We start from the raw sequence: 18638 nt of genomic DNA, 5'->3' as shown, positions 1-18638 counted from the left end.
TGGGTATAGCCTTAAGAAGGGATAAAATTATGTGGTGCTAAAATATCAGAAAAGATGGGAAATGCAAAAAAACTCATTCAAAAATACTCTATATTGTTAGAATTGTTGCCTCTTCCCTTTTCTATGAAGTTGCTTTTGTTATTTTAATTCCAAATAATTTAATGGCCCTTCAAAAGGCACATAAGCTCTCTTCTTCCTGGGCTCCAAGTATGATTCTGGGCTCACCTCTCACTAGATTTCCAATTTAATTTAGTTTCCAGGCTGCTCTCGTGTGACTGAGCAGAATTTTCAACTGACTGAGCGTGTCCACGTGGTACCGCATGGCTCACAGACAGCAGGACTGATCAACCCCCGGCTGCATGGCCAGCAGCTCAGATGTCCTCGAGACTTGGCTTCCACTTATCAACACTGACGTTTTACCCGTCTTCGGGGTTAATTTCTGACTCCCTCTTTACTGTCCTACCCTAGGAATCTTCATGTAGATCTTTAAGTTTTCCAATCTCTAGACAGCTTTGCAGTATTTCTTCCTCGTCACGTCTCCCCTGTGTCCATTCTTCCACACTGATCCCAGCTGACTCCACCCACAGTCATATTTTACCCATTAAACATTAAACCCGATGTTTAATGCCTTCCTAACACGTATTCTGCATTTAATGACCTACTGTTTAATAACTGATCAGATTTACACCCAAGTCACCCTGCCTGGACTGTTTTTTTGTAGCATCCTGTTTACAGAGCCTCAATATCGTTTTTACACAGTGTAGCTTGTTTATGCAGTAAAGTAATTGCTGCTAGTGGTACTGTACAGTACTATAGATTTACATTTTATTAGACATTCCCTTACGGCTTGTAAAAATTACACAAATATAGCAAAATCATCAAGTTGGAGAGCCCTTTGACCATTTCTTTGTTCTTTGAATATTGTTATGTACACATGATACACAGTTCCTCATTTAGCAACCAGTTCATCCTAGTTACAGGACTAGAGGTAGGTCATTAGACAGGGAATCTCGGGAGACTCTGGATGCAAGCTGATGTCACCTGACAGTTATTTATAAAATCAAACACACACCTGCACTTTCATCCTGCTGTTCCTCCCCAGCTATTTAATCAAAGTAATGAAAGCCCTGCATGCACAAAAGAACTTGAACTAGAACATTCATAGCAACCTCATAACACTAAGGTGTTCATTCATAGAAGAACAGATGACACCCTGTTATAGCCATCTAATTAAATACTGCTTATCCACAGTAAGAACGAATTACTTATACACCTAAAGATGCAGGTGAATTTCAAAAGCCTTACAACAAAAGAGTACATACTGCATAATCCCACCGACCTTCATTCTTAGAATAAGCAGAAGGAGTCTACTGTAAAAGAATCCAGAACCCTGGGTTCACTGGGGGCTGGGTAGAGGGCTACTGAGAAGGAACACAGTAATTCTCCTGAGGGTTCCGCACTTTGATGTGGCTTTGGGTTGCTTAAGCATATCATTCGTTAAAACTCATTAAATTACTCGGGTAGTCATTGTATGTAAATCTTACCTCAGAAAAATATATAAAAACAGGAAAGACATGCCATGGTTATGAGAATTATGTACTGATGCCTAAAACTACTTCAAGTTCATAAAAATGATTGAAAAATGAAGAGAGGACTGGATGGATAGATACATGACACTATATAACAAAATCTAAAGCTGTAGAGTTATGGCTGTACAATGCAATATTTCTTTATTTCAGTTTTTTCGTATTGAAATATAAAATATGTAACTTTGCATTTTAGGTTTCAGCCAAGGTAAATTAAGTATATATAAAGATTCAGATAAACAGCATTAAGCAAAATATGTAAATATAATAATTATTGTGGGTTGTAAACTATATAATTAATTTCTCTTATTAATATATATTTTCATGTTCAGTCTTAAACTGGAGGAAAATTGACAAATTTAAACAATACCACTGGTGCCTGAGTTCAGAGATGCAAATTAGCTACGATAAAAATCTACACGTACAGTTAGTTTTCTGTGTCTAAAAAGTGAATGTGCTTTTCAAAATTCAGTGTTAAGGAACTTAGTTTTTTGGAGCTGGGGCTTGAACTCAGGGCCTGGCACACATTAAGCATGAGGTTTTTTTATCTGAGGATTAAGTACTTCCCAAGCCCAAGCAGGCACCCATATATAACTGTGAACTCCTCAATCATTTTTTTTAAAAACACTGAAAGCACTAAACAGTAGATCTGAATACAATTCAGGGTAAAACGTACTTTCTTTGGCTTTGATACTCAACACGCATATCTTTTTTTCTTTTAAAACGAAAAAAATAAAAACAATGGAGCAGGCATGTTTTTACAGGGGCTGTAATTGCCTACAGGCAGTGGAATTCCTTCTGGAACATAAATGAATGACATGTACAGTCCATGCTTTTTAAATTTTTTAATCAAGCTTCCTGTGTTTGGGTTTTGCCTTTCTGTGCTGCTGATTGACTTGCTCCCATTGTATGAGGTTAAAATCATTTTTCTGTCACAGCAAATGCCTCAGAGTGCAGAAGCACAGTGCTGTGCACAACCCAGGCTTTAGGGAAAATTGTGCCAGTCTAACTCAGACTAAACGAAAGTACCAAAACTTCATATGGCTTCCTTATTGTTTACAATATGACAGTTCTTCCTAATTGCTATCTCCTGAATTGTGGTCTATGTTTCCATCCTTCTATCTTGTAAGTTCTTGCTGTTCTCTGAGGGTGGACTCTAAAACAGAGAACTGCAGTATTTCAGCACACAGATTCTGTGACTGTGCATTGCTATGACCCGACTGCAGACCTCTGTCTGCAGAGTTACATGGGCTGCGTCACTGTTTGCAAATATATTAACATGAATAATGATTTAGAAATTTACTTTATAATGCTAAATACAAAATATTCCATTCAACCAAGTTGCCTTAACTATAATGTTTATAGATATTTCTATAATTTTAGGTTAAATATTCTCTCCTACGTGCAGGAAATTCCCCAGTGATCCATGTTTCTTTGTGTTAGATCTTCAGTAAACAAGTTCATACAATGGACATACTTATCATCGAGTATGCTTTCACTGTTTACACTGCTGTGCTTTTGAGCTATGCTAAGTATAAAGCAGTGCGTGATTAGATTAGGTGGCCTGGTCATTTGAGAACATCAGATAGAATTTCACGTAGTCAATTATCTCCAGGAAGAAAGTTTAAGAAATTGTCTCACAGCAGATTCTCTCCCCCACCCCTCTTTGAATTACTGAGTTTGACTTCATTTAAGAACATCAAAGACTTCACATAGATTTTTTTTTCCACGAAGAAGTTCTGTAAATCAAAAGAGGCTTGGAGGAATATTTGATCATATTTTTATACTTTGCTAACACAGGTGCTGTAAACTTGAAGGAAATGAAATGGTAGAGAAGGAAAGAAACTCTGCTCTTTAAAAACCAAATTATGCTGTCAATGGAGATCATACTTATCAAGTATTTGAAATATTTTTCCTACAATACAATTAAAAGTATCTTTTGAACTTGGATGAAGAAAACGGAGCCGGCTACCTTTGCTTCCCTACATCCAAAGCAAACAAGACTTCCTGTTTGGTAAGGCCACTGCTCTGTGATAGCAAGTGATTTAGAGGATCCTCCCAACCAGTGACTTCACACGAACGCTTGCTCTTAGAGGGAAAGTTGGGAGGCTTCCAAGACGTGCGGCATTTCCTACCTCACCTCACTTTACAGGCGAGCTCGCTTTCCTTGCTTTTGCTGGAAAGTTCATCACATTTTTAGACAGTGTGCTTACTCTGCTTTATTAAAGGAGATGAAACAAGTGCATTTAAGTCCCCGTGATTTATTTTTTAGAAGTTTCAGTGCTTAATCAAGGAGCTAAAAAATTCAACATACCAAAGAGATACAGTACAGGCATGATTTAAATCTCTCTGAGAAGGAAGAAAAACATCCCAGTGCTTCAAGTCTCCTAATTTACAGCCTTATCTCATCGACTGGCAACGTTCAAAGGAAGGAGGACGTGCTAAGCTTCAGGGCCGTCTCCTCCAAGCACGCAAGCCTTGTACAAGTCACTGGAACGCATGCTACTTGATTTGATGATGTCCTCTGATGCAATTAAGAATTTCAGTTTGGTTTAACTCTTTCTTTTATTTATCACTTGGAGAATGTGTTCTTTTCCTAAATAATATATTTTTATTTTTAGCATAATGAGTTTAGCCAAGAGTTTTTATATTATAGAATCATCCTTGTAATACAAAATTGAGTTCATAATTTTATTGGCTTACTTGGATAATTTCATGCCTAGTTTTCTCTTTGCTAATCTGTTATAGGGTCTATTCCAGCCTTATACATCCCGAATCACTCAAGTATATGTTCCAGTTTCATGTATCCTCTGAAACATTCCAGAACAGGATCCTGCAGTTCCTTTGTCCATGTATTGACTTTATGATTTAAATATGGACAGAGTGAAATCGTGGCCTAAAACAAAAAAAGAACCCACTAAGTAAGGCGAAGGCCAAAGCAGACCTGGAGCACCAGCTTCGGTTTTTCTGGTGCGTCTCTCTGAGCACAGGGCTGTACTCAGCTTCGGCTCACAGTTCCCTTTTGCTGAAAAGTCAGAACCCAGCGCCACAAAACTGGCATTTGTGAATTCCAGCCACAGTGTAATTCAGAACAATGTGATTTTCAGGTAATCATCACATTTAATCTCCAAGACTTTCTGAGCGCACGGTCATGACAGTCTTACTCTACGACAGCAAGAAATCGCTTCCCTGAGAAATGGGTGAGTTTATATCTCAACCTTGCTTCCTGGCTGGGATGGCTCCTGCTCCACAGAGCTGACCTCCGTTAGCTGACCTTGGCGACCGTGGCAAGGCCTGTGATCTGCTCTCACCTAGACCCTGGAGATCTAGTAAATGCAAGAAGGATGTGGCCTGGTGCCTAAAACAGAATAAGGATACAGGGGCCAGGCAAGGTTAGGGTCCACTTTTATTTGGCAGTTTTTTATAGCATAAGTGTTGTTATAACTGGAGCCTAATTACCCTGATTGCAGCAACCACAGACATTTGGTACTTGTATCATTTTCGGCTCGGACAGAAAATGTTCCCAACAACATCAGAGGTCCAGGGTCTCTTCAAAGTAGAAAAATACCTTTCACTGGGATATAAGCAGTTTCTCTGACATTTATGCAAAATGACAATAATGCATTTGGTTCTTGAAAATGTGTCATTGTATAGGAAGGGAATTTAAGGCAGAAAAGCAGACAATTTGTAGCACAATTTCCAGTGTAATTTGATTTTTGTGGAAAACAATTCTTAATGCAAACCCTGTTTAATCTGCATGATATGTTTATCCCTTAGGAAAAAAATTAATGTTTGATTAGGTACTAATTTTTTGTATTTTCCTAATCTCAAAATAGAAAGTAAATTATTTATGTATTGCTTTTGTTTGTCTTTTAGGATCATATCTATGTAAATGACGACAAAGCTGTTAGTTATACTTACAAAACTTGGAGATGTTTTATAAGAAAGTCCCTATTTCACATGCACATATCAACAATCATACTACATACATATAAATCAAAATTTAAGATTGTAACATAAAATTTAAACTTGTAACATAAAATAATATTTGGTGGCATTATATTTGGGTTTTATTCTTTTTTGCATTAAATTTTTAGTTTTTCTTTACTGAGAGCTTTGAACAAAAATAATTTTTAAGAGCTTCAGCTATAGCCCAGTGATAGCACACATGCCTACCATCCTCCCTAGGTTGTAATGCTAGGTTGAGGCAGATGCCTGCAATCAATTTGCAGAACCACACACACACAAAAAGGATTTCAAAAAAGTTGTAAAATAATAGTCACTTACTATGTATTTTAAACGGTTTGATTCATCACCAAGTTTGTTGTTCAAAATAAATTATTACCCCCAGCTGAATTCCAGGGCAAGGTGGTTAATTCATACTGATGTTTTTGAAAACAGGTTTTTAGGTACTTGAGATATCTAGAATTACTAGACCTCTACTACATCTTAGAAAATCATTGCTAATATTTAATGTGAGTTGTACTCAGAAGGGAACTTGTAGCCTATCACAAAGTGCCTGCAAATGTTTAATAGAACGCTGTCTTGGAAGGATCATTACTCAGTAAAAAGCAGGTCTTTAATGATTTTTGCTTGAAAATTCAGCCTCCTCGTTCAAAGATATACTTAGCCTGTGTTTATATTTCCCAGTTTAAGTGCTTGAAAGTTATCACTTTAAGAAAACTAATCTTAGAAATGTAGTAGTTCAGTTAGATCACACAAGCCAAATGAATCTAAATAATGATCTTCCTCTCGATCTCTGTCTCTCAGCCCAACACACACCCTCCTGTATGCTAAGACTGCAGATACAAGACAGTATACTTAAATAAAATGAGGTAAAACCTTGTATATCTATGATTTTCTTTTAAAATGAAAATGTATATTGGCGGTTTAATTCTCAAATTTTAATGTAGCATCTTAATACAATACAGATTCTGTTTAATAGGATTCTCTAAAATTCTACATTTGAACAAACTCCCAAGCAAAGGCTAGTTGATATTTGTCCCAAGTGCACAAATATAGTAGCAATGATTCATGAAAGCTAAGTTTTCCATGACTTAAATTATGCTTAGACAACACAATTCTTCATTTTTTGAATAATCAAATCTTTTAACTTGGGTAAGTATCTGCACCTTTAAAAATAGGCTTCTATAACTTGTCTTTCAACCATCTACATAAAACTTGACAAATGTTTCCTGTATGCAAGTAGCAGAAATATGCAGATTTGAGCAGTACTGAAGACTAAAACAGATACACTAGAAAGAGAACACATTCACAGCTCAGTAGACGCGGGTTTAGTTTCCACGGAAGCAGGTTAGCACTGACTTCTTACAGGCTGTGTTTACTCCACTATGTGCAGCTCTGTGTTTCACAGCGTGGGGAAGGATGGAGAGAAGAAGCAACATACTGTACTGCAAACGCAGGATTCATGTCTTTATGATTAATGCAGTTATTTCTCTATGCAAGGAAGCCAAGTTGTCAGGTTGGCCCTTAATTATTAAGCATTTCAAATATGCAGTGTCCCAACACTAACTATAACAACACCCACAATTTGGTGAGTGTCATTTAAACTTGAGGCGGATGCCTGCAATCAATTTGATCTTTGTTTGTACAAGCATTCCATTAACCCTAGATCTTTTCTTAAAACTTTTCTGAGTATTAATGCAAGGTCCCTTCCAAAAATACTCATCTTGTACAATAAATGTTTCCTAAAACAATTTGATACTTTGTTTTGAATAAATACAGTTTCTCTTACTTTATTTTACAGCACTGAGAAATAATATCCAATATCTTTCATATAAATGACATTAATGTTTGGTTTAACTTATAGTGCATTATTTATTTCTATATCCTTCTGCAAAATAAGTATTGAGAAACATGTAAAATTACTCTTTCTAGAGCATACAGTTTTATAACATTAATGAGAATAAACTTCTTAGACTGCATGACAAATAATGTGACAGATATGCATCAGCTAACACTGAGGAAAAGTAATTTACTATCTTTTAAAATTCCTATTCCTTAAGATATTATTAAAAAGCAAGAAGGTTAGAAATTATATGCAAATTGAAAGGCAATTAAAATATAGCCACATATAACATTTACAGATTTCTGAGCTAATGGTCCAAGAAATTGGAAAACAACTATTCTTTTTTCTTTAGTGACACAGAAAAGGAAGGTAATACTGACATATAAAAATTCCCTGGCAAATCATTGCTTTCATTCATCAAGGTGGTAAAAGTTACTTTGTGAAAACTATTTGTCCTTTTTCAGTTTGTTCTCAGATATTGCTTTAAACAAACTAAAACTGAAAAATCTTACAAGGAAAATAAAATGGATAGCTAGTTCTGCCTTCCTGTACGTGTTAAATATGATTTTGAGACACATTTGTGTCTTAAGGCTATGTGCATATGAGCTCACGGATCTCCTGAGATGTCTAGGTCTTCTTTCCACGTGGTCAAAAAGTAAGCCTTATACTGCAGGGCGGGGACGTGTCTTATTAAAATCTTGTAGCAGTTTTGTGGCCTAGTGAGCACTGAACACATGAAGAACCTAAAATCTGCCCAGGGCAATGGGCTGGTAATTAGCAAATGGAACTCATGCACTGAGCTATTGTCAGTGATTCTAGGGCTTAGAAAAGATCAACACAGGAAAGAGAGAGAAATACAGTCTATGTCGATCACTGGAGCCACTGACGAGAATAAATTAGGTCCAGAGAAACAGAAGCTGTTTGATGAGATGTTAGTAGGTTCTGGAAAATGGGAAATGTTCACTAAAACTAAATAAATTCATAAATAGTAACAAATGGGTACTTTAGTCTCTGCCCCAAATACATAGCTTTAACTTTTCATTTGTTTTTCTCTGAAATAGGAGATTAAATCACATCTTAGTTGGTTTTGCTGACAACCACGTGGTCAGATGTACAATGTCAGTCTGAGCCACCTTAGAAAGGAATGTACAGTGCAGTAACACTTTGCAGTGTGTAAAAAACTAAAACACTGCATATGTATGAAAACCACTGTCTTACAAGCTTTGCTTGGGAGGCTCTGCGGTGGGCTGGCGAAGGTGTGGTTCAGTCGCATGCTGCTGTAAGCTCATGATCACACACGTAGTCGGCTAGAGCTGGGTGAGGCAGTGCTGTCGGCCTTAGGGAGTTACTCCTTTCCTTTCTGCTTCTCCTCCTCTCTCCCTTTCCGTGCTGCAGACTCCTTGCAGGAGCAAGGTAATTTGTTTTTCCCTTTCTAAGATTCCTGGCTCCTTCCTATCCTAGGGAGCGTGCAGTGGTTCCAAAGAACCCTCAGGTCAGCAGGAGCTTCCTGGCTTCTGGAGCTGCAGGCCAGTGTGGCCAGAGGATGCTTCTGTGACCGTCACTGTCCTGGGGCTGTGCTGCTGAGGTTTTCGCACAGATTGCACTCTGTGTGTGGAGGTGGTGCATGCACCTGACTTATCTCAGTGGCTTTTCATCCCCTGTCCGTCCCTGTCCTTCTCCCCCCTTGACCCCTTTCCCAGCTGTGAGAGCCCGACCCCTCTTCTTCCCTTTACCAATGCCTGAGAACCTCTAGTGCCTACGACAAAGCATGACTGCTTAACTCCTAAGTGCTTCTGAGGTAGCAGTGATGCACGGAGGTGCAGCGCATTCATACAAACTCTGTGGCCATGCTGGTGCGGGCAGCAGAGACTTTGGTGGGGTCCTGTCAAGCTCTGGGGCAAAGCCCCTCTCCTCCCGGGTGTGCGCTCTGGGGCACCACTGCCACATGCAGCTGGGCCGCGGCACCCGGGGGACTTGTTAGGGACTGGCCTAGGTTTCTCCCTTTCCTGCTGGGTCCTGCAGCCATACCCTTGTCGAGGGCAATAGCTCCAGATCCCTTCTGTGTGTTGCTGTCACTCAAGAGCTATGTGGTTAGAAAGGAGCAAAGTGGGGAATAAGTGGGGGGGAGGGGGCAAATTTTAGACTTTAGGACTCATTAACACAATTACCTCAAGGTCTCTCAAAGGCACTTCCATAATAATTTTATTATTTTAACACTGATTGCTTCATTGAAGTTACTTATATGTACCCTGGTATAATGTATGAAGAAAGAGATTTTTCTGCTTTGATTTTTTTAAAAAAGGAAACAAAGAAAAAAACACAAATTAGGCCAATCATTAGACTTAGAGCAATCCCCCAATTTAATAGTTTTCTGAAGTAAAAATTTGTAATATGATTACTACATACACAGAAAAATAAATGATCAAATTACTGACCATATTATCATCTTTTTGATTCATCTAAAATATTCTGTAATATGAATTGCTACGAGTACTAGGTTTTTCTAAAATTTATCCACAAATAAGAAGGGTTTCAGTTTTGTGGAAATCAAAGTGTTTCATTTTATATCACTGTAGGTTTGTTTTTACCTAAAAGACCTTTTCTGCTCGTCAGAAAAAGCTTCATTAGTTTATTTATGTATTCACCTTAATCAGTTTAGGAAACACATTTGATAAATGAGTACTAATTCTACAGGCATTGAGCACACTAAAGGGTAGGCATTAGCTTGATATCAGCCTTGGCATTCCTTAACTTTCAGGGTCAAGAGACGAAAGCTTGCTGATCTATAAATGGGTCAGGGCACAATACAGAAAACCAAACGCCATATGTGACTGAAATCCTATTGCGTGGTCAGCTGAAAGGCCATGTGTGTCCAAAGGAAAAATAATCTGATGGCAACAATTCCCACACACATTCTCACTACGATTTAGTATGCGCATAAATGGGTGTTCTCTTTGATACTGATGCTCTAAAAATCCTTTTGCATTAGTAAGTAAGTGAGCAAAAGGGACTGTTTGGATTTGTATGACTTTAGGCAAAGGAGTAAACATATCGAAGAGACCCATTTTGGATGGGTGCATTCTGCTATCAGCCTACATTAAATCTAAAAATGATTTTAATGTAGCAAATCACTTAGCAAAATAATGAAAAGCTGTACTAATAGAAAACATTATGCACATTATAAAATTACCACTAACAGTCATTTGTAATTCAAAAATGATGTTTCAATAAACATGTTTTAAAATAATCATAAGATCAGTAATGGTATATGCTTTAAAAATGCAGAAATGTACCAGAAAACCCAGGGACACAGAGCCTTCCCTGAGGACAGCTGGAGGGGCCAGGCCACTCCCGTTCCCTCTCATCTGGTGTCTAAACTACCTGGCAACCCATACACCCTACTGGGAAGGACTCTTCCAGTGGTTTGTAATAGTCTTCAGTCTCCCTGACTAACACTGTCTAGGGAGCAGTTTAAGTACTGTTATGGGACCACATTTGTGAACATATTAACACTGGTTAACATGTGAAGCTCAGCATATCTGGTGCCTTCCTGAACTGTGTGACTCAGCAGCCAGAGTGCAGGACAGATCTCAGAAAGAGCCCTTTCCCTGCTGCAGAGTCACGGGAGCAGTCGGCTTCTTCTCACCAAGTGCAGAGGAGCCTCAGCAGGAAGTCCAGCGAGCCGCACAGATCTCCACCCCTTCACCAGCCTCCCTCACGTTAAGCTGTTTCCATCGTTTCCTCCCAATAGAGGCTGCTCAGCTACTGAAACTGGGCGTTCACCGCTGCTGAGTGAGCTGGCATCTGTAGGCGTTTTTATTGTTCTATCTTACATTTTCGCAGAGCCGTGCGGGAGGTTTTCTTCACTGTTACACTGGGAAAATGTTGGCAGAGTATTGACTTATGGCTTTTACCTATTGAAGTGGTAAATATTGTACTTACTGGAACTAAAGCAAGAACTAAGCTTAACCTTTATTATTAGTAACTGTATTGTTTCATCAGTTGAGTGTTAAGTATGAAAAGCAATATTTTACTTACTACTCTAAACTAAAAGTAAATATTTGCTACCTTCCTAAAGTACCAAGCACCTCATCTAAGGACAGTAGTTAGCAGTTAAAGAAAATCGAAGCTCAAGAGCAGACTGAGAAGAGCGAGGCTACCTGGAGACCAGGTCACTAAGTGCACAGAGGATGCTCAGGACAGCAAGGCTGCGCCTCTGGCATTTCTGCACCGTCGGGCACCACTCTCCTTGCCCTGTACAGGTGTCCCAGGTGTGTTCAGAAAAGCAGGACAGGGCATCGGTGCAAACCTTTTTTAGGTGTCCTAAGTAGATTTTATTCCCAAAGTCACAGGAGGAGCCCCTGGGGAGGCGGGAGAGTTTAACTCCAGGTCTGGGCGCTGAGGCAGTCAAGTGATTTATTTCAGAGACTCCAGAGTAGGAAGCAGGGTGTAGCTCTCGGGATAAATACAAACAGGCATCTGTGTGCTTGGGGAACAAGGCTGGGGACAGCCAGAAACCACTGGACAAAGGGATAGTTAGATATAAAAGGTAGCAAATTTGAGGACCGGCGAGCACTGGGGAATCGGTCGTGTTGGACTTTAACCCTGGAGAGGTCACTTAGGGTTGGAGGAGGAAGGACCCGGGAGGCCAGTGCAGCCTGGAGTCCTTTTGCTTCTACGTTGAGAGACATAAATGGTTTTGAATGAGAAAGTATTAAGGGAGACATCTGCCTCCTGTTTACAAGGGAAATCATACAGGCGTTAACTTGTTAGATAATCTTATAAAATTAAACATAGTAAGTAATTTGTTTGATTAAAACAACATTTAATAATCAAATATTGCATCTAGATTGCTTTGTCCTAACTTGAATGCATCATTTTAGGCCTAATTATTCAGATTTAAATGCATAAAATAAATGGCAGAATAAATATTTCCACGAGTGAAGATTCCTCTTTGACTCGAGATTATTTCTACCAGGCACCTTATCTAGCAATGTGCAAACAAGCATCAGTATGGAAAACCAGTGACTATCATTTTTTTCTCTTAGATATGGCCCATGGAGAGACTGAAATAAGTTATCTTGCACCCCAAAAATGCCAGCATCTTTCTTCCTAAAAGCATCTGAGCCCAGCCTGTGCTGAATATTTAATGATGTTGTTAAAACCCTTTCTTACCCTCAGGGCCATCAGAACATAGCAAGTGCCTTTCTGGCCCAAGCTACCCATGCTATTGAAATTCAGTGGATTACTTCCGCCATTCAGCTTATCTGGCTAAACCCTTTAATTCCCTGCTGTTGGGGATCCCCAGGCTCATCATACTTAACCTCTCCCTTGGCTTCTCAGAATAGAATTCGTTTCAGTCCATTCATAGCTTCAATGGTCCAGCAAGCCACACGCAAGTGCGCACTGGTCCTTCACCCGAGCACACTAATCTGATTGTTTTCCACTCTACACACTCTGGGTCAACAATCAAGCTGCTGCCAGAAACTAATTAATTTGCAAACAGACTTCTGTTTTCACAGAGGGAAAGCCTCTGCGCGCCATGTCAGGGAGGCCGGTCACACCATGGTTACATGCATTGTCTGGGCTTCTTCCTCTCCACTAAATCTCCGGCTGGATGTCACCACACAGAGGAGCCCGGATTACATGGCCAGCAGTAAATTCCTGCAGAGGCCCGCAGGCCCCGAGTGCAGGGACACTGGGAGAGCCGGCTCCGTATCCATCAAAGTGACTCGCGACAAGAAAGGCAAGCGTGAAACACAAGAGGAGAAAGGACCTGGCTTTCACGCAGAGTTCCAGAGCTTTTCCCTCAGCTTCCTGTGTTCTCACTAACTTCCATTTGAAAAGTGAGCCAGTTTAAGTAAACACAGTGGCATGCGTGTCACCTTCCATCTCACTCTTTAATTCTTAAATCAGTGATCAGGATTCGGGGCTGATCAGCCACTTTTGGTCCCTGAACCTCACCTCAGCATTTAAATGTATTAAAGTAAAACATCTAAGCACTTTACTCAGATCCAGTTTCACCGAGGACTAAAGCAAAAAGACCAGTTTTCAAGCTCATGCCACTAAAAACCGGACTTGGACTCCAAGGCTTTATCCTCTGTGCCTCATGTGTGCCATGCAATTGCAGGCAAAGCTGCTTACAGGAAAGAAAGATCCCTCGGCACAGGGCAGCTCCTTGCAAGGGAGCTTGAGTGATGCTATCTTTTTGTAATTTTTAGCTTTTTAAGGAAAAAAGCATATCTGACCATTTTGTTGAACCTGCCATCATTTAGAGAAGAGAATGACTGGACTTGTTTATTTGTTTGTTTAAGATGTCCGGGTTGTACGCATCTCTTATTAGCGTGAATACTTTTCTGGGCAACAAATCCCTAAGACCTCAGCAGAGGACTATTAGCTTGTATTTTAGTGTAGGTTTGATACTTACAATATTGCATATTCAAATATTAACATAAATTTAGGAAAGAATAACCGAAAGTGCTGTCAGTTTTGTGTGTGTGATTCTACCCCTGAGGCCCCAGAACTGCCCACTATTGATGCCCAATGACTAAGGCAAGGTGCATGGGAGCTGCCGGAACTCCGGCAGCTGTGACCACCTGCATGGGCACAGCCTCACAGGGCCGCTGCTTGTGGCACCATTTTCTACCTGGGGGGTGGCTGGGCTTCCGCAGCAAGCTCAGGCCACAGAAGCACACCCGAGGCCCACGTAGGGCTTTTCCTCCACAGGCCAGCAAAAGCCAGTGACTTACCCACACCTGTGAAGTAACCCAAAAGCATCACTAAGAAACAGCGTGCAAAGCCTGCCATTCAGTTAACTACAAAACGTGCAGTCGGGCACTGGACACAGTGTGTGCCTAGGAACGTGGTACAGTCAAGGCGCGTGTGCAGAGGTCTCCGGTGCCGGAGGTGGAGTGTGCAGCTCATGGTTTCCTTGTAGTCCTGCTCCCCGGGCCCATTTCTCTAAAACTGCCTCTTGTGGAGAAACCCGAACCCGAGGAGAGCAGGCAGTACCCTGGCTGTGGCGCAGAGGAAGGGGTGGAGCAGGAGAAGCCTAAGGTGACTCTCAGCCACTGCAGTTACAGTCACGCGGAGCCTGTGCCCGCCCGGGGCGCTCCTTTTAGGAAATGCCACTCACAGAAACAGGACTTCCTGCCTAGTGAGTGGGCACATGTTGCAGTGCCCAAGGCAGGCTGCGCGTGTCCAGGGCTGCTCTCTGCCTGGCCCCCTGGGCTTCACGGTGTCCACCTGACTCGGGCACCCCAGCTCACAGGATGAGCCCGAAGGAGCTTCGTAGGGCTGCTGCGCCCGCCCGCGAGAAGCCAGTGAAGGCGCAGAGATGGGTCAGCCTATTAGGTAGTTCAGCAGATGCCCAGGGCCTTTGGCAGAATGTGGTGTGTGCCTTTCTTTTCTAACTACAGGAGGAGGATACATCACCCTCCCATACAGGAAATCGGTTCACTTCAGAAACTGTAGTCCTTCCTCTAAAACACCAGCATCCCGGCGTTGCCTATGATAGAAGCCACACGGGGGCACAGGCTGGGTTAGACAGAAAAGCCACAGTGGCAGGTCACACCTCTGTCCCTGTGGGCGCCTGACACCGTGGTCATCAGGTGTTGGCCTTTCATGGCCTAAGTGTCAGCAAATCACACTATCACAGTGGAAAGTCACCTGTTTACTAACTATGATTTACACAGAAAGTAATTTCCCAGGTGTCAGGAAGCTGCGATTGGGATGGACGTGTGGAACCGTGTCATCTTGAGGAAATTTGTGTTGCACAAGAAAAAACAAACTAGTAATTATTTTCCATATCAAACGCACACAGGCGTATTTCTGAAATTGATTTATGCTACCTTTAATTAGAGTTGACGATAATGAGAATTTGTTTTCATATGAGACACCCAAAACATAAATGCAGGGGAACACAAGAGATACGTTACAGGAGACAGATCTTTTGCAAGTGGGAGACAGGACAGGGAAGGAGACCAGAGAAGAAGGAAGGGCCGAAGCCTGATGGAGGTGTGCAGTGGCTCACGCCAACTTCTCACAGCGGTGGAACCCTCACGCGCTGCGAAGGGGACTGACGGAAAGAAAAACCTAAGAGCCATTTAAAAAGCGCTTTCGTGTTAATGTGTAAGAAACAAGACATCCTATTCTGCTGCTTCCTTATCTCAAAGCATTATTCACTCCCATTCTTTGCTGTCAAAACTGATCTTGTGACTGTATTAAACTATCATCTAAATTACAATACAGTGTGCACGAAGTGGTGAAATCCACTCTTCCTATCGAAAGGACAATTATATCATGGTGTAAGTCTAAACAATTATATTTTCTTTTCCTTTAACAGAAAGGAAAAACTGAAATCACCTCAGGTAGTTACGCTGATTCTTCTGAAAGCACTGATTTGAGAAAACTAAGGTGTGCTCCGAGATTAATTGGGTGGCCCCAGAGCCTCCGGGAGAAGCATCCGAGAGACGGCCTCTGTGCCTCTGGCACCAGGATGCCTGCAGCCTCCGCGGACGCTTCAGAGCTCTCTCAGCTCATGCATGCGTGTGTAAACATCACGCGTCCACCTTCGCTGTGCTGCGGGATTTGATCCTTGGAGGCCAGCGTGTCCCAGCCCCTCCGTTCTATCTCAGGCGTGTCAGCAGCCTCGTCTGGTTTCTACAGCCTGTCAGATGGAGGCTTCGCACTAATTTGGGAAACTCGGTTCTCACACCCAGTGCTGAGAGACTGATAAGGGAATTCTCCAGTGAACACCCAGCTTAGGAGATGAAGAACAGAGCCGCGGACGGTGACGGTTTTTCCCACAGCGTCAATTCTTCAGACTCGGTTGTCAGCCTGGAAGTGCCTGACATGAAAGTGGCTTTCACTGGGTGACTTTTTTCTCTGAAAAGTGAAATGGATACTCTACACTCCTTTCAGTTAGTTAGTCCATCTCCTAATGAGAGTGTGTTTCTTGGGGACGGTGAATGCTCTTAGGCTCCTTGGAGTTCAAGTGGATCAAAATCACCTTCTTGCTGAATAAAAAAACAAACTTTTTTTCTCCCATCAAAATATTTCCAGTGGAGAATGGACCAGCTGTAATGTTAATAGAAGCCCTTGCTTACTAATTACCCCCACACAGCCAGGTGTTAGTACCTGACAGTGGGTTCTCTGAAACCGTCCTCTTTGGAACTGGATTCAGGGCATCTCTGGAACCCTGCATCTCTTCCTTTCCCTCCTGGGGTTCCTGTGCCTCGGGGTCCCCAGGCACTGCTCACTCTCCTCTATCCCTGTGGGGTGGGATGTGACCAGATGCCCAGCGCCCTTTCACCACCACAGCCATGAGGAACTGTAGGCACGGCAAACACTCAAGGAGACTGATTTGAAAAACCTACGCAGGACGCCTGGCTCTCCTGGGGAGGGTCAGTGGCTCCTCTGCTGAGAGCAGGGCACCCTCGGAAGTAGCAAGGGCGAAGAAGCATTGAAGACTCAAAACCAGCCGGGCTCTGACCCGAGGCTGTGGGCACACTCGGCTTAGCACTGTCAGGAGCAAAAGCTTTCCGTGGGGTAGGGGAGCACCACTGAAGGCCAGAGGAAAAAACTAACAGCGGAAAAGAGACCAGCACAGCCGAAGAAATGCAAATGGGGTGATTGGGGGCAGGATGTTAATGCAACGTAGAACACAGAAGGGAGGACAGATGACACAGTAAGAGCCGTGTCTTTGTCCCTAACGCATGCCAAATGATAGGACACTGAGAAATGTGGGTGAAAGACGAAGGAGATGCTGGCTGAGGTCATTTGAGGCCTGTGTTAGGCTCAGATTTCTCACTTGGAACACAGGATTGATCAGAACAAGCACGCAGCTCGTGCCGGGTGAATTTCACTGAGGACTGGACTTGTGATCGCTTCCTCCGTGGACCACTGAAGGAGGGAAGCAGGAAAGGTAAATGTGGCAGAATCGCAGGGTGAGCGACGGAGGTACCCTCCTTGAGACCGTGGGTGGACTGCAAGCTGCAGCTTCACGCTCACCGGTGAAGCACGGGAGACCAAAGGAACGCTCAGAGGTGGGGGTGGGGGTCGGGCAGTTTTATTTCATGAGCGTAATGGCAGATTTAACACTAAAAAACAGATGGTTTTACCGACACCATTATGGTAATCACTGATGTGTGTGTAAGTGGATAATCAAAAAAACCCAACCTCTAGATAGTCTACGGTAGGAGCATTGAGTTAAAAATTAGAATGAAACTATTATTTATTTGAAACATGTCTTTTGCATACTTTCCACTATACTAAATTTTCATATTGCATAAAAATGAGAAAGAGTGATTTATAAATATCAGTTACTTAAGCTAGTTAAGCCAGTGCTTTTGAAGTTCAGGAAACTGGATTCTTACACAGATCTTCTGCCACGAGAATAGAAAACATACTGTCCTCAGTTGCCTCACCTCTGAAATGGGAGAGGTAGTTTTGGAAGAGTAGGGTGAACCAACAGAAACTTGACAAGAAGTCCTTCGAAAGGTTGGACTCAGACCCACTGCAGGGTTAGCAGCACAGGCGATCTATCCTGCACCCCACCCTCCCTGTCTGCCCGGCATGCTGAGGAGGGGCCAGGGGTCGCCCTGTGAGCTCCATCTGGGCCCTGCCAGGCAGGACTGGCCAAGGGCTTGACTTTTTCCATTGCTTCCCTTCTGTAGCTCAGCCCACATCTTTCTTCCCATGGCTCACGCCTGAGAACCATCACATTTGACACAAGACAAAAACTTCCTGAGTTTTAATCTCTCTTTTTGCCCAACTTTCTCACAGCCATGGCTGTGAAGTTTCCACTGAAAGCTCATGAGCACTGCAGACCCCAAGCCCGGCAGGTTAGGGGTGATAATGGGGCGCTCTCTACTCCGCCTCAGTCCTCGCCACGACCTACCATTGAGCCATCGCGAGTCGTGCTGCTCCGTCCTGATGGGGTGGTGGTGCCCGAGGGTCCGGAAGATGGCGAAGTCTCGCCCCATGAAGTCAGCGGCGGTGCCGGAGTACAGCTCTCCATCTGGGTGGGGACAACAGAACACCACAGTGAGCCTTTGACTCAGCGAGGCAAGAAGGACAAAGCAAAGCTCACAAAGTCCCTGTGACGACCGCGTTTGTGCAGAAGCCAGGGCAGAAATGCTCTGGGCCATTGCAGGAAGCCGACTGCTCTGTGCCCTGGGTCCACCAGGGGGAATTTTTTCATCAAATTACCAACTTTGTCGTTCTTGATCATTCATGCCCAC

General features: G+C 42.5%; 1 protein-coding gene across 3 annotated transcripts in view; it reads right to left on the bottom strand.

Moving 5' to 3' along the window:
• The window catches only part of Sema3a (semaphorin 3A), a 427345-nt gene that overhangs the window by 62201 nt on the left and 346506 nt on the right, over window positions 1–18638 (bottom strand). For all 3 annotated transcript variants that reach the window (XM_003469818.5, XM_063237438.1, XM_063237422.1), the window contains one exon: window positions 18296–18415. In XM_003469818.5, the coding sequence (XP_003469866.2) occupies window positions 18296–18415 (120 nt within the window). The remainder of the gene's footprint in view (window positions 1–18295; window positions 18416–18638) is intronic.

This window comes from Cavia porcellus, unplaced genomic scaffold (genome assembly GCF_034190915.1).
Source record: "Cavia porcellus strain 051 isolate PalLab524CR breed Dunkin Hartley unplaced genomic scaffold, mCavPor4.1 scaffold_2, whole genome shotgun sequence".
Taxonomy (NCBI): Eukaryota; Metazoa; Chordata; class Mammalia; order Rodentia; family Caviidae; genus Cavia; species Cavia porcellus.
The sequence above is the reverse complement of the archived record's forward strand: the minus strand, read 5'-3'. Positions and strand labels throughout refer to the sequence as shown.